General features: G+C 40.5%; 1 protein-coding gene across 1 annotated transcript in view; it reads left to right on the plus strand.

Moving 5' to 3' along the window:
* Nucleotides 1-15,494, plus strand: part of dscamb (Down syndrome cell adhesion molecule b) — a 111,506-nt gene extending 96,012 nt beyond the window's left edge. Inside the window, exons 23-32 of the mRNA XM_028570804.1 lie at nt 245-343; nt 1,782-1,970; nt 3,091-3,381; nt 4,946-5,122; nt 5,637-5,667; nt 5,913-6,028; nt 6,188-6,337; nt 9,045-9,245; nt 9,572-9,874; nt 14,566-15,494. Of these exons, the coding sequence (XP_028426605.1) occupies nt 245-343; nt 1,782-1,970; nt 3,091-3,381; nt 4,946-5,122; nt 5,637-5,667; nt 5,913-6,028; nt 6,188-6,337; nt 9,045-9,245; nt 9,572-9,874; nt 14,566-15,110 (2,102 nt within the window). The 3' untranslated portion in view covers nt 15,111-15,494. The remainder of the gene's footprint in view (nt 1-244; nt 344-1,781; nt 1,971-3,090; nt 3,382-4,945; nt 5,123-5,636; nt 5,668-5,912; nt 6,029-6,187; nt 6,338-9,044; nt 9,246-9,571; nt 9,875-14,565) is intronic.
* The last annotated feature ends 1,647 nt before the right edge of the window (nt 15,495-17,141 follow it).

Genomic DNA, 17,141 nt, shown 5'->3' on the forward strand with positions numbered 1-17,141 from the left:
CGAGAAAGTGTATGTAAGATGTATCTCCAATATTTATTAAGGCTCGTGCAGGACCAGTACATGTGAATAAAAGAAACTTCAGCAAACTGGCATTTGACACAGAATGGGCTAAACAGAGTACATGGAATATAATTTTGCTTTTGAAATATGAGTCCTGTATACAACGTTGAACTGAATTAGACATGAGGCAGTTTAATACAAATACTAACCATGCAGTGAACTTTGATTCTTTATGTGTCCTCAGTCCCTCCTGACCAGCCACGCCTCACAGTTACCAAGACTACCACCACATCAATCACATTGTCATGGATACCTGGAGACAACGGAGGGAGCTCCATCAGAGGTGAGAGCGACGCAGTGGCACACACACACACACACACACACACACACACACACACACACCTCAAATGAATCTGAATCAGCACAGTGGACAGTTTCATCACAACTTAATGTGTATACAAATGTGCTTCAGCTAAATACATTATCCTTAATATAAAAAGAATCACCCTTCAGCTCCTTATGATAACCATTGTCACCTCCCCATTTACTCTGGTCTAACATTCCTGTTTCTCATTATCTGGTGGTTCAGCCTGAACACTCAAGTCCTAAAAGGTAGATTAAAAAGCAGCCGGGAAGATTAGGTCTGTTTAAGTGAAAGATTAAAGTGCTCCATCTTGAAGAAAGCACAATCACAGTGAGACTTTTTGCAGTGATTCATCATTGCTTCTAATCATCTGCTCCTGTCTTTAGAGTTTCAGTCACTATAAAAGCTGTTCATGCCTTCTCTGCGATATTTGTTTTGCTTCCCTGCTCACAGCGTCATCCATCACCAAAATACACACACCTAAGCTTCCGATTGTCTATTTTTAGCCAGGCTTGCAGCGTGCTCTAGGGAAGGCATTGTTGGTCGGTCGGCCTAACATTTTTGTCCCTATAACTATAACTGAATAAATGAATGATTGGATGGATTGCCCTGAAATTCAGTAAAGACATTCACGGTGCCCTGAGGATCAATCTTAATGATGTCTGACTTTTTATTTTGTGCTACCAAAAGATCAACTTATTTACTTTTTAACAACTGTATTCCTGTTAGCAGCTGTAAACGATTATAAAAGATTTTCATGCGTTAGTTCAGCTACATTTATGATAGGTAGACTTGATATTGTGTAAGCATTTGCCAAATGTAACAGTTGGTAAGTGTACTGATATGATATATCCATGGTTGTTTGCTTTTCAGACACTTTAATTTTATCCAGACACTTTTATGCTACACTGCATATTATTCAGCAACAAGTCAGGTAAAATAAATAAATAAATTGGAAAAATACATTTCCACTCATTATTACCACTCAGAGTTTGATCAAAATGACATGTCAGAAACTGGTAAATACTTTAACTTTCATTAGAAACAGTAGCAGCATTAATCTTTTTGATGAAAGCTGGGTCACGCTGAACCTGACAAGCTCTATCTGGCGAGTGTGTAGAAGGTGAATGTTTAATTTCAACAATAAACTTTTCCCTGGTGACACTCGCAGGATCTAAGAATTGCAAAGTTGTCTCTCCGTTTTTCTACATTCTAATGAATTAGAGCCTCACAGGGTTACATTGTACATGCTATAGATTTTTAGTCTAGTTATTCTCTCTTAAGTCCTCAAACAAACCGTTGTCTTACATCCACTAATAATTCATTATAATTTATGTGTTAATAAAAGTAACATTTTCTGTGTAACTACAAATCTTCTGTCTCCCCTTTTTTCCCTTCTCACCAATTGCCTCCCCAGGTTACATCCTGCAGTACTCAGAGGACAACAGTGAGCAGTGGGGCAGTTTCCCCATCAGCCCCAGTGAGCGTTCATACCGTCTAGAGAACTTGAAGTGCGGCACCTGGTATAAATTTACCCTGACGGCCCAGAATGCAGTGGGACCAGGGCGCATTAGTGAGATAATTGAAGCTAAGACCCATGGGAAAGGTAGGGAACTGAATTTTGAGTTTTCTGTCTCAATGTGGCGCTATGATAAGAACTAATCATGTTGTTGATGTTCCCAAACCTATATTGCAATGTTCCCAAACCTATATTGCAATGTTCTCTAATAACTCTAGTGGTAGAATGAATAAAAGTAGGTAATGCAATATTGTCTTTTCTCAACAATTTTGTTTTCATTGATTGTAAAAAGTCATATCTCAAAACTCCTATAAAACCCACTAATAGTAGCAAGTTACTGGGGGTAAAAATGCTCATATTCCTCTGTTATTCATATTCCTTAGAGGATGTTGACTAGTATCAATGTATTATTTGACTTTCTTCATGTCCTCAAAAGTTTTAAAGGAACATGCCGACTTATTGGGAATTTAGCTTATTCACCGTAACCCCCAGAGTAAGACAAGTCCATACATACCCTTCTCATCTCCATGCGTGCTGTAAGGCTGTCTGACGGCTCCAGCGGCATCAGGCCAGCACAGAACATGCAGGTGAATGGTTCCAGCAATCCTACTGCTCCGAATAAGTGACAAAATAACGTAATAATGTTGTGATTTATAGAGTCACAGCGTGTACAAAAAACAACGTAACATGAGACACACTGTAAACAAACCAGGAACTATATTCTCAGGGGGAAGAATATAGTACTTGGGCGGAGTGATATGCTCGCAGCAAGCCTGTCTGAGAATATAGTTCCCGGTTTGTTTACTGTTAGAAGATGGCTGTGTCTCATGTTATGTTGTCTTTTGTACACGCTGTGACTCTACAAATCACAACATGTAAATAGGAACATGTTGGCGTTATTTTGTCACTTTTGTCACAATTCTGAGCAGTAGGCTAGTTGGAACCAGTTACCTGCAGGATCTGTGCTAGGCTAAGCTAATGCTGGAGCCGTCAGACAGCCTTACAGCACGCACGGAGATGAGAAGGTTATATATCGACTTGTCTTACTCTGGGGATTACGGTGAATAAGCTAAATTCCCAATAAGTCGGCGTGTTCCTTTAATGTTGGTCTACTGTGAGACATGTTGTCAAACAATGATCTTAAACTGTGAAATACTGATCATCTTTTCCAAGTTGCGGCTTCAACCTCTCTCTATCTTCTCCTCAGAACCACAGTTTGCCAAAGACCATGAACTCTTCACCAGCATTAACTCCACCAGGGCCAGGCTCAACCTGGTTGGCTGGAACAACGGAGGCTGTCCAATCACCTCCTTCATACTGGAGTACCGAGCAGTGGACTCGGCCACCTGGACCACTGCCCAGCGCACATCGCTGACCAAGAGCTACATCCTGTACGACTTGCAGGAGGCGACCTGGTACGAATTGCAGATGAAGGTCACCAACAGCGCTGGCTCAGCAGAAAAGAGGATCACCTTTGCTACTCTCAATGCTGACGGAAGTGAGTTGGGATTAAACAGATTGTCACAGAGTTGCACAGATAGTAAGCATCATTGGATCAGGAGGGAATAGAAGTATAAGTAGCAACTCAGGGGTAATTTAAGAACACTTAAAAAAGTAATAAATCATCTCTCCAAACTGAAAATATGGCCAAACGTGTCAGTCTAGTTAGCTCCCTCATAACATTAATAATATGAAACAGGAAACAAGTATAAAAACAAATGAAGAGGGTTTTGAGGGCAGTCTTGTTCTTTGATATCAGATCTCATCCAGTTTAAGACATTATGAGACAGTGTTACAGTAGCTCTCTCTGAAACAGGACACCACTATGTTTCACATCAGCACACTATCAAGAGAAGAAGGAAAAATTTATACAGAGCTTAAGACCTTATATTATTATTTTTTTTTTTAATATTACAACATCAGTTAAAACAGTGTTGCACCCTTTATTGCCACTGTTCAGGGCAGCACTATTTTAGCATGAAGTGCCACTCTGCAGTTCTGCCTACACTACGTGCTTTAAGAGTATTTGTGATTAAGTTTTGTCAGCCTTTGAGCAAATTGACAGTTATTCTGACGGCTCAGCTGAGTAAGGATGGCGGTCTTCAGATTCTCCACGGGCCATGGTGTAGCTTTATTTGCCTTGGGCTACAGATTGTGTCAGTCATACACAAAGGATGTTATAAGCTGTAAGGAAGGATAGGAGGTGGTGAGAGCTCTGTGGTACACTCCAGACTATTCATTATTTTCCTTTGAAAGGAATTGCGTGTTAGCTGCCTGTTATGTGTGAGTGGATGTGCTTTTGCATGTACTGTGTGTGTGTGTGTGTGTGTGTGTGTGTGTGTGTGTGTGTGTGTGTGTGTGGGCATGTTTCTGTGGATACTATTGTCAGTTTGACAGTAGGTCTATAGCTCAGCTTAGATGCTGAGCAGAAGCACAGGAGACCAAAAGCAAAAATTCAGTCATTAGGAAAATTAGGGAAACATTAACAAGGCAGTGATCCAATTCAAGCAAAGGTGGGTTTAAGTCCACCGACCAATCGGGGTTTGCATGTGAATGTGAATGTGTTTATATTTCTATATGCCATGTGTTGGCCCTCCGATGAACCAGTGTGTTAAAAAAAATGAATGGATAACGTCTAATAACACCAATATTATCAATAATAATCATAAACACGAAGCTCAAGTTAGAGGCTAATAAAGGACCTGAAATATGTTTTTAATGTATTTAGAACAGCCAGAATAGCTTTTTAAAATCTGTGGATGACCTAGAAGAAATGCAGTTTATGGGATTTCTATCTTTTTTTTCAGAGTTCAGGGATTTTAACAAAGTCTGCACATTAAAAGCACTCATGTGGAAATCAATATTTCAAAATTGAATTACTAAAATTTGTCAATCCTATAACCTAAAGATTGTTGCATATTTTATTCAGCCCTTTACTTACAGGAATCATTGTTTTTCACCACAAACAGAAGGCTGAGTCAGGTCACTCCAGATGAACATTCAGCTGAGGCTCTTGGTATCTGTCTAATTCTTCATAAATGTCTAATGTCTTTATTTCCAAGGTACCATCCCTCCCTTGCTGAAAACAGGAGATCCCATCTCAGACAACATGTCAGGCAGCGGGGGTCTGAAGATGGTGGTGACCATCACCTCTGTTCTCGTGGTAGCCGTACTGGTCTTTATCATGCTCATGGTGCTAAAGAGGAGACGGAGGGAGCAGAGGCTCAAGAGACTCAGAGGTGGGTTGAAGATCAAATTATGGTTTATTTTGTATGAAGTGCATCTCATAAGTAAAAATGCACTTTATCTGAATGACAAAAAGACATCTACACATTATTTAGTCCTTATGCATATGAGCATACTGTATACACACATGATGAAACACCTACACTCACCCAATCTACGAGACTGTCGTTTTATGCTCTACTAATAATAATAATAATGCCTAACGCCTTTCTAGATACACAAGGACATCTTACATGTTAAGAGGGCATAAAAGAAGAAAATACAATAGAATACATTTAGCTTCATAGAAATACATTTAAGCTAAACTTTACTTTTATCATTAAAAAACTTCAGTAGTTGTCTCTTCAGGACAAATGCCTCCATGTTCATTTTTCCAACTCTCTAACATGCTTTTGTTGCCTTTTTATAAGTGGAATTGTCAGTGATTGTACAGTATTTCCACCGCTCTAGCTTATCAAGTAGGACAGTACTATTATGGTATTAACTACCTCTTTGCTGACTTCACAGATGCCAAAAGCCTGGCAGAAATGCTGATGAGGTATGTATGCTTAATTTTAATTTATGCCCACTGTTTTTCTTTAAGCAGCGGCCATAAATCACAATGTAGCCCAGAGTTACAGTAGCTATCAGTAAAAATCTAATATATTACCCTCAGGATATGCTGTCCCTCTTGCCTTCTTACAGCTACTTATCAACTTAAATGGAATTGAATTAGCATTTCTGCGATACAATGCAAAAGCACGCAGCTGAAAAGTAATGATATTTTCTCATTAATCTCCTCAGTAAGAACACACGGACTCCCGACACAGTGAACAAGCAGCAGCAGACCTTAAGAATGCACATCGACATTCCCAGAGCCCAGCTCCTCATCGAGGAGAGGGACACCATGGAGACAATCGGTAAGACACTTAAAGGGAGACCTCGATATTCTCAGTCACCATATTCATTATGCTTGTGACTGACAGAATCTTTTTTTTCTGTCTTTATCTTTTGTTTTCCTGCTTTGCTTTCTTTTATTCCCTCCTGCCTCTCCCCTCTTGTATTTTTTTGTCTCTTAGATGACAGGTCCACCGTGCTGTTGACAGACAATGACTTTGGGGAGACAAATAAGCAGAAATCCTCCACAGTGACCCACACAGTCCACTACCAGTCTCTGTCCCAGGCCACTGGACCGCTGGTGGACGTGTCCGATGCCAGGCCTGGAACCAGTGAGTCCCACCACCGTCAGTGCTCATCATTTATTTCCTTTACTACTAATATTAATACTGGTCCTTTGTTACTAACACTAACATAATGCTGAAAAAGTGTATTGTGGTTTTTATTTGGTACAGCCATGAATCTTGCACTGCTAATTTTCCTCCTCAATCTTCATAGTTGTACTCTCGTAGATGGGTGTCACTTTAGAAGCAATTTGCCTTAGAACCATAAAATACAAACACTGGTAATAGCATTCCATTGACCATACATCTGAATTACACACAAGTCAAATAGCTTTTCTACCTTGTCTTAGCTTAACCGTAGACTGCCCCTTATACAGCATGTGAGCCGCCTTCCAGCAGTGAGATTACAAAGACACGGCACCCTGCTGCAGAGCGGCCTCTGGGCTTCTGGTGTTCAGCTCCACTGAAGCAGAACAGATGAAGAGAAGCGATCCCCCTGCCTCTTCTTGACACGTCCTCACCTGATTGCCCTGATCCAAGTGGCCAGTTGGACCTGAGTGCACACGTGCACATACTGACATGGACACAATGCACTGAGATTAGTGGTGCACTAGAATCTAAACCAAATTGGCCAATACAGATTCAGATACCGTTACTAAGATTTACTTTTGTGGTAGTTTTAGTACAGATAGACATGCAGCACATATCCTGTGCTAATTGAATGGTATAAATGTTAAATTATGTTGCTAAATTTGCAATAAGTTGCACACCTAGAAATAGAAGCACAACATATCAGTTATGCCACGATTCACTCCATTAACATGCCATGCTTTTTGTTATCTGCCATTACCTACAGTAACACACACACACACACACACACACACACACACACACACACACACACACACACAGGGACATAAAATGCACAGAACAATATCACACAAACATGCATTTACACACCAGTATACTGTAGTCGTATGATTGGTTCGTTTAACCTGGCCAGTGGGGCATGAACCCAGTTTGCTGACTCATCCCCGTTTTCTTCTCCTCCCTGCTGTTGGCCAAACACCTCCATCATTTCATCCCTCCAACCCACTGATAGGATTACTGTCTGACCTACTACAATTACCAGCACCATTATTTTCTGCACAGATCCAATCCAGGCCTTTTCTAAAGGCTCTCACTCTGATTTGGTCCAGCGGTGCACAGAGAAGCAGCCTGTCTGGGTCAGGCTGAATATGATACTATTTATATGTCTATTTGGAGACAGTTAGATCTTAAGATGCATGATAATGTCATTGCAGGGAGCTGTGGGATGGTAATGTTCAGTGTTCACTGAAGGGGTGTACTGTAGATTTGTACCAAAACACTGCGGAAAAGACATATATTCCCCTTGTTGTTCTTAGGTTCCAGCTATAAATCATGTAGTTTTTGGTTACTGATGAGCCACATCTAAACAGCTGTTTGAGTGTTCACAGGGCCACTGTATGAATGATCCAAAAACACAGTCAACTGTTAACTTTGTCTTGCAACTGAAGGTGGAGGAATTCTTATATTGGATTGTGTCTATCAAGAATTAGGCCTCCAGATTCTGAAGACAAAGGCTTTTCCCCATTCCTTTATTGTGTTATATATATTTTTTGTGCACGTTATAGGTTTACAAAGTGAAAAAGCCCAAATTCTACCCCAAAGGGACTTACCATCTTCCAGAGAAAACACAGTTCACAAACTGCTCCAAACAGCTCTATTGTAGTCCAGCCTTTACTTCCGTGACAAACATGTGTCACTTTGTAACACACGTTATAATGCTAGTCTAGCTGCTAGCATGGCACACCCTCATACTCTGCAACTGACTAGCTAGCAGTACTTACTGCGCATGTGCGACTCCCAACAAAGATGGTACAGAAGTGGATGTCTCACTCTGTAGCTAAAACGGAGAGCTCAACACACAGGGTGAAAAGATGGAGCTGCAGCAATGTGCAGTACAACAAATCTATGGTGTTTTCTGAAAATTAAACCACATAAACCTATTCTGGTACAACCTCTAAATACAATTATGAATCTGAAAATGAGCATAATATGAGCACTTTAAATGTGCTTGTTTGATGCCATCTCTAAAGAAGTCATTTTTCTATAAAATGATGACAGAAATATTTTATTTCCATTCTATTATTGAGTCATTTAGAAATAAAAATACTCTCTTGGAGACAAACATAATTCTCATAATTAGATTTTTAAAGACAAATTTGAAAGAATGCAGTTTATACTATCCAATTCCAGGTGCACATTGACTCTTTCAGTAAACACTGATGTATGCCTATGAATGGATTAATTAATTTAAAAAAAATGTCTTAACATGAATCCAACATATTATTACCAAATGTAAATCATCCTATTTGTGATAAAAACATTGATGATAGGCTAACTGGCCAATATTAATAGCTTAGTATGCTATGCGCTAAAAAGGTATGTAAACACTTTATTCTAGGCCCAGTTTAATATGCAACTTAGTTTTATACAATATATGTAGTAGGAGGTCCCTGATCCATCTCTCTCAGTTAAGGGGTCCTTGGCTTAAAAAACATTGAAGATCCCTGATTTACGGATCGATGCTCTCAGACTTGAATTTCGAGTTCAGCTCCTAGACCAAGAGAGTAATTCTAAAAAGTAAAATTTCAAGTAAAACTGAAAAATAGAGTAGCTATTATTAGCTCCGTTCACCGTTCAACATTTTTTCCCGTTCTCTCCTCACCAGATCCCACTGCCAGACGCACTGCCAAAGCTGGTCCTGCTGCGGCACGGAGCCGCTACGCCAGCCAGTGGACCCTGAACCGGCCGCACCCAACCAGCTCCTCACACACTCTGACCACTGACTGGAGACTCCCTACGCCACGCGCCACTGGATCTGTGGACAAGGAGAGCGACAGCTACAGTGTCAGCCCCTCTCAGGATACAGGTAGAGTAGAGCAAGGTGGAGTGTGACCATTAAAGATATCCAGGAACAACATGGACTCTTATCCCTTTTTTAAAATGAGGGTTAGAAAGTTGGGGGTGTGTGACAGAAATCATGTTGCTTTTGTGACATTATCAAGCGTGATGGCAATCTGCATGGCTTTCACATTGGCTTCTGTGTAATCCAAAATACAAGTTTGAATCCAACTTAAACTTACGCCATTTCCCTTTTTCTTTTCCATACTTTTTTTCTGTCACTGTACTATATCAAACCATATAAAAACACTACATAAATTAAGTTAAATTTCACCTTCTGCGCTTATTTCTCAGATCGTGCACGAAGCAGCATGGTATCAACAGAGAGTGCGTCCTCCACCTATGAGGAGCTGGCCAGAGCCTACGAGCATGCCAAGATGGAAGAGCAGCTCCGGCACGCCAAGTTCACCATCACCGAGTGCTTCATCTCTGACACCTCATCTGAACAGATGACAGCAGGGACCAACGACTACACTGACAGCCTGACCTCCAGCACGCCATCTGAGTCAGGCATCTGCCGCTTTACCGCTTCGCCGCCCAAACCTCAGGATGTCAGTCGGGTCATGACCATGGCCGTGCCCAAGGCGCACAGACCTGGTAAGGAAGTGGAATTACAACACAACTCATTCAACCTTGTATTTTTCCTACAATCGTTGAGCAGCCCCTTTGTCCCCTTTGCATTCCAGCCGTACATTATGAAAATCAAAATCTAGCTTTCATGTTTATTTTGGACAGCAAACCAGTGTAGGATCACTATAGAGTAATACTAGTTGTAGCTTAGCGAATATGGCAAGGTCTGTTTGTATGGCAAGGTCTGTTTGCCTCTGACACACCTCTCTCCCCTGTGTTGTTAGATCAGGAGGTGGAGATAAAAATGAATACATTAGACCTCAATGTTTTTGCCAACAACCGCTGTTACATACAGTATAGTCACATTAAACCATTACACAATACACAAAACTCTCACTGGAAGTGTTCCAGCTTTTTTCTAGGTCTTCTTTAGGTGCAGCCACCTGTTTTTCTCCAATCTTAAGAGGCTTAACACAGTAAGCAAGCCCATCACACCTCATGAGATTCAGTTTTTTCCAATAGCACCCCAGGTATGCCTTTTATTGTAAGAATTCAGAAATCTTTTATGCTAGTAAATTATGTTATTTTTTAAACTACATGAAGACTCTGTCTCAAAAGTCTTTCATTACATCTGTTTGAGGAAACCTGCTGTGCTGTCCTGTTCTCTCCTTTCAGGTTGTAGTCCTACCTTACATGACCCTCTGCTCCTCCATGTAGCCCTGTAGATCAATTACAAGTTCTGGCAGAGCATGCCCACGAGCTGCAGACCACACACAGTAGCACAGACATTCAAACAGACGGACACATCTCATTCATCATCCCATCTGCTGTCATGTTAGAAAGAAGTGTGTGTGTGTGTGTGTGTGTGTGTGTGTGTGTGTGTGTGTGTGTGTGTGTGTGTGTGTGTGTGTGTGTGTGTGTGTGTGTGTGCGCACGTCCACACAAGGGTACACTTCTTACAGTCCTCAGTTTAATCAGACAAGGGTTGAGGCCATCAGATCAGCTTCTTAAGTTTCAGGCCTCATTATGTTTTGAACGTTTGTGCAAAGGACAGCAGACTCATATCACCAGTTCACCAGGGAATGAGGGCAACTAAAGGCTATCTGTCAACCTTATCTGAAGCTATTGTCACTTAGTACAAAACAGCACACCGCCACAGTGTGGAGTTCATTGTAATGCCACACTCTTAGGCTGGTGTGGCATCACTAAGTGCTAGAGTCTGGTGTCAGTTACTTTGGGGGTTACATTATAGGCACAGGAATCAAGCTGTGTTGCCTCTACAGTTTCCGGGTCGGTTGTTGACTATTTGTAACGAGCTGTGTTTCGACATTGCATAAAAAAGCAATGTATGCACTCATATAGAAAGTTTGGTTTAATCAGGAAAATGGAAGCAGTTTTATTTTGCCGTGACTGAGTCAGACCTAAATGTGTATTACATTTTTTTATTAGAGTATTAGCGTTTTCAGCTTTTTAGCTGTGTCAAATGTTATGTATTTTAGCTGACTCTACAGTCCGTGAACTGTAAAATAATAGGAATTTTGTTTTCTGAGAGGCCTGCAGCAACTCTAACAATGAATACCCATACAGCAAAGTGCAGTTGGATTTACACATATTATTTTAATCACAGGATTGCTGGCTTTAAAGATAATAAGCCTTTGTAAATAGCTACTCTGACCAATGTTTATCCTCATTGTAAGAATTTGTTTCTGTATATGAAAAGGTTGAGTGTTTATTTCTTTTAACCAATCCTACCATGGTACTAAATGGCCAAAAGTATGTGGAAACACAAATAATACGCCCAAATGTGATTGTTGAACACCTCAGTTTAAAACCACAGGCATTGATATGATATGATATGATATGATATAAGGAAAGCCCTTTCACATTACATATAGTCATTTGACCCAGCATTAATATACGTTTTTTGAGTGCAGCTTTAAGATAACCCTTAACTAGTACAAAGGGGCCAAGCCCAAACCATGAAAAACCAAAAGTATGTGGACAAGGGGAGTTCCATCTACTTTTTTACAGGTATGGCTATCAGTTAATTACTTTTCACCTTCATATAGTAAAAGTAAATGTTCTCTTGTAAATTCTAAGTAGAGTGTATTACGAAAACTAATCAGTTGAAACCCAGACCCAGTGCGGGGCAGTTTGACTGACAGCTGGTGAATGACCCAGCTTCAACTCTAGTCTCTATTACATCCGACTAACCTCAACTGGCCTCACCTTCCATCTGAAAGGTCAAAGGCAGCTTCTCTCATTCACCTGTCTCATTTCATGTGAGCACCCTCACCTGATAAACGTGTTATTAGATGAACAGTTTGTTTATGGGTTGACCATTGGGTCCGTGTCCCATTACAGCTTGTTCTACCGCACTTTGCTCATAAACATTTACAGCAGTGGTGGTAATAAGGGCTACAGGCAGTAGTCATCATATGATGGGTCTGTAAATATGTTGCGTGTCACCCTTCACAACAGTACAGACTGATCTGAAGATGCAACACTTACACAGATTAATGGCTTGGCAGGAAGTTGCTGTATTCTGGTTACACATAGTGTCCCATTACTGTACAATCTGCAATTTACTGGCTGATTAAAATTCAAACAACATTACTAACGAGCTCCTGCAGAAACACTTAAATCTATATTTAATTCAATTAACACTCCTAGCCATTCATCATCTTTGCTGGCACTAATAGGGCTTATTATAAAACACAGTAAATTATTCATTCTCCCCGTGAACCCAGGAATCCATTCTCCAAGGTCACATCTGCAGAGAGAGACCTCGTCTGTGCTGGCATTAACGCTGAGTATCTGGCAGGGAGCATGTGTGTGCGTCCATACGCTATATACTTACATTTGTGCATGTGTGGGCTGTGTACATGTGAGTGTGTCGCCAAGTGTGGGGGAGAGAAAGTGTGTTGAAAAGAGATTTAAGCGATGAATCGTATGCCTGTAAATGTCTGTTGATCTATGGTCTTCTGAAAGATGAATGTGAAGATGAACTTTTCAACAACCATGAAAACATACAGATAGATCCTCAGCTTGTCTCCAGCCCACTAGATCTGGAAACCCAACACCCTTTTGTGAGGGACTAATTTGCTCTGTTAAATATGTAATCCAATCAGTAAAAGGGATACAATAACAGTAGAGGAACCATAAACTTACTGAACCAAATGAAAGTGTCTCTCCCTCTCTTTCTCTACCTCTTATCTAACACTTCAGACAATTACTTAAAGATTGAAGAGACAGCTTTTAATCGTGCTTCATCACTCAGTTAAGATATTAAATCTGACCTGGTTTATCTTGCTACTGGCGTTTACAAGTGATTCTGTTTCCTAATAAGACTCCAGTTCTTCCCTCCTACAGTGCAACTGAACTTGCAGCAGAGAGGGGGTGTGATAGCAAAAATGTATGTAGTATATATAGACATAGACATATTCCATCATTTACCTTCTTCACAGTAAGAAAAGATAGGTCAATAACTTAATCATTGCATCAGTCCCTGACAATGATAGCAAAGATAACATTGTAATTTTCAGCTCCCTTTATATTGTATATTACATATTACATTATATTCTGCACATTTGTCGTGATAGCAAATCAAATAAATTCACACTTGGTGGAAAATTGGTATTACATTAAAATAATAGTTTTGTGAATTATAATCGCAGAAGCCCCGAGGTGAGCAAATGTAACAGCGTGAATGCGAGTTAAATGTGAATTTTCAACTCTCTATGCAGTTAATTTAAACCAAGAGGAAAGAATAATACAAATGGAGTCTGTGGAGAAACTCAGATCTGTTAGGAGCACATACTGCACACAGTGGGAATCCCAGAGAGTCCGTGGGGGCGAGCAGAGACTCTCTGGTGAATATCTTCATGGAACCAAGCTGACTCCATTTGCAAAGAGCAAGAGTGGGGCGCAGATGAGGCCTCTGTAGTCTGTCGTACTGTTCTTAACTTTCTTAAAGTCATACTAAGCTAATGTCAAAGCATTTTTTTCTTCATTATTTTTTTTACATAATTATGAAAATGGGACACTTGTTAAGTGTTAATATCTTTATCAAAGGGGAAGGAGAAAAACGACATGCATATAATATTCTTTTGTAATATCATAATTTACATGCAGTTGATGAAGAATTAAAGCCGCACTAATCAATATTTTTATACAGTAAAAACAATGGATCAAGTGACTACCTGTAATTTGTCGCTTGTAGTGACAAACCAAGATATTTGTCATCTGAATCTGCAGTTCCCCTTAGAACAACAAAGCTTTTTAGCGATTTCAGCTCATTGTTTTGGTTTTACAACCCACAACTTAACAAACACAGCATTAGTTATTTCCCCAAGGAGTTTGTGAAGACCAAAAACAGAGCTAAAGGGAGTGCTAAAAGTTTACATAAGCAACTGTTTGCCAACATCTTCACTATGAAAAACCTTAAGTTGGCAATGTGTCAACATGATCACAGTGGGCTACAGGCTTCATTTGTCTGTAGTGACCAATCACAGCCATTCATTCATACCAACATAATAGGGTGACATAATTGTTGTCTTTATAGCTTGTTCCTCTGCCTCCAAGTGTCCAAATAAATCAATCAAAGCTGCTTTAGAGTATTTTCATTCCTGTCCAACAACACATAAGAATATCACTGTGCATGATTACAAACTGTACTTGAACTAAACCTTAATTGTGTATTTCCTGTACCCTCCCAGCAGGAGAGCTGGTCCACTTGCCGCCATACCTCCGTATGGACTTCCTGTTGAACCGTGGCGTGCCACTGGCAGCCCGAGGTGGAGGGGTCAGCAGCAGCAGTGGCAGCAGCAGCAGTGGAGGAGGAGGAGGAGGAGGTGGTGGTGGAGGAGCAGGAGCAAGTGGAGTTGGTGCTGGTGCTGGTGCTGCAGGGGAGACAAGAGGAGTGGGAGGAGGTGGAGGAGGAGCCATGGGCCAGACCTGCCTAGAACCCCAGAGGAGCCGTACCTTGAAGAGGCCACCTCCCATGGAGCCCACCCCCATGGAAGTGCCGTCACCCAGGGAGGTGCAGCAGTGGCAGCCAGGAACTGCCTCCACCCTCCCCCACAGGGATGCGCGGGAGAGGGGAGAGGCTCGGGGTGAGGTCCGGGCAGAGGTCCCTTCCTCAGGAGACCTAGCCCAAGCACAGGCTGCCAAGCTCAGCACTTCCCAGGAGTCACTGCTGGATTCCAGAGGACACCTGAAACAGAGCAACAACCCCTATGCCAAGTCTTACACTCTGGTATAACACTGGGACACACACCGGACTGCTTCAGACAACAGGACTACTGCAGACACACTGGAGGAGGAAGGACACGCGACAGACGACAGGCACAGGATGGACAGTTTACCACAACAGAAATTGTTGTATATAGAGCCGTTTCTGACATGCGTCTGAAGTGGATGCTTTTCTTTGAGTCTTTTTTTCTCTCACTCTTTTCTTTCTTTCCTCTCTCGCTCTTCTCTGTTGCTTTCACACTTTTCCTTCTCTCACACCACGCTCCTCTTCTGATGAATTTTCTCTCACAGTTTTTATTTTCTACTTGAGTATTCTTTTATTCTAAAGTGACAACATATGAGGATTGCCAAAATGATTTATTTAAAATTTGAGAAAGAGAAAAAATACTATTGAATTTATATCAAGGACAATTATAGTCATTATTATTATTACTATTATTATTATATAAAAACAGAAAATATCTAAAAAAAAAAAAACAACAACAAAAAACAAGAAGGGAAAGGGAGGAGGAGGAGGACTCTGGGGCACTCTACAGGAGAACATTGCTTTCTTAATTTATTTTAATTTTATTGTCGCAGTGTGATGAAATCTGTGATTGGGTAACTGAGGGGGTTTTTAGCACTACGAAGAGCCAATAGAGGAGAAGAAGAGTGACGCTGGACACAACCGCCAATGCTGACCAATCGTAATGTTTTTCAACCTTTCTGACGACTGCATGGCGACTGATCAAATGACAATTAATAGGAATGGCTGGAAATCAAAAAAAAAAAAAAAAAAAAAGAGAATTTTTGTCACACTATGAAATTATACAATGTGAATATATATAAAGAGATCACTTTTATTTGTGGATATTACGGGGAAAATGATTTGGTTAATAAAGTCCTTAGTCATGTTTGCACACATCTGACTTTGATTCATATTGGTCGAGCCCAACATCCGTCCCTGTCCCATCCGTTCCTGTTCCTGTTTCTCTCTTCCTCCTCCTTTGTCCTACGCTCTATATCACCCATTCTTCTCATACTCTCCATCGAGAACTCAATATAAATCAATCAACATTTATTTATATAGTGCTTTACAGCAACCAGCAGGTATCCGAAGTGCTTTACATGAAGTAACAACAATAAAAGATAACATACAGTAAAATCCGGAATGTCAAATTAACTTTGGGGTTAAGATGTAATTTAAGTCAGTGGTTTCCAATTTTGGCTTTTGTCCCCTGAAAACAAGCAATATATAATATGTGACCCATCCTCACAGGTTTAATGGGGTGTATTTGTAAGTAATATTTCCCTTCTCAGATAAATAATAAATAATTTTTAGAAGCCTCAAGGAGTAAACATATCCAGTATTTCCAAATAAAATAGCATAGAAAAGCTTGAAAATATCAACATAATTTTAGTTGATTGTATTATATCCTGTTAACCACATTTTTGTTGTGACTACTTTGTTTGGGAACCACTGATGAAGGAGGATGTTTTCCTCATTTTACCAACTCACTTCACTCTTTTTGTATCTGTAAATGTAACACAATCTTCCCTGCACTGATTAATTTAGGAATACAGTGACTAAACTAAGGACAGCTGTGGTAATCCAATACATATAAAAACCTGATATCTCACAACTAAACATAGTAGCGAAAAAAGTAATTGATGAAGCATCACAAGTGTCATACCTTATTAGATGAAAAATATCTTTCTGGAATATGGAAAGTTAAAGGGTCAGTCCATTCATTTACTCATACTTATGAAAGAGGCCAGAAAGGATTTATCTGCCTTTTCTACACTGAGTGATTATTTTAAAAATCTGATTCTCACAAGTCCTCCAACTCTATGGAAGGGCAATACTGCTCACAGAAGTACTCTTAACCACAGAATATCATGTAATATGGAGAGAAAATACATCTATGTATTGTATATTTATATAGACTTCACATCCCTTCACATGCGCCCATGTACAGAGGCTCAGTCCTCGACGCAGTGGCCACACATTCGGCTCCAAACTGCAGCCCTTTGCTGCATGTCATTCCCCCTCTCTCTCCCC

The sequence above is a fragment of the Perca flavescens genome, chromosome 3, assembly GCF_004354835.1.
Source record: "Perca flavescens isolate YP-PL-M2 chromosome 3, PFLA_1.0, whole genome shotgun sequence".
Lineage (NCBI taxonomy): Eukaryota > Metazoa > Chordata > Actinopteri > Perciformes > Percidae > Perca > Perca flavescens.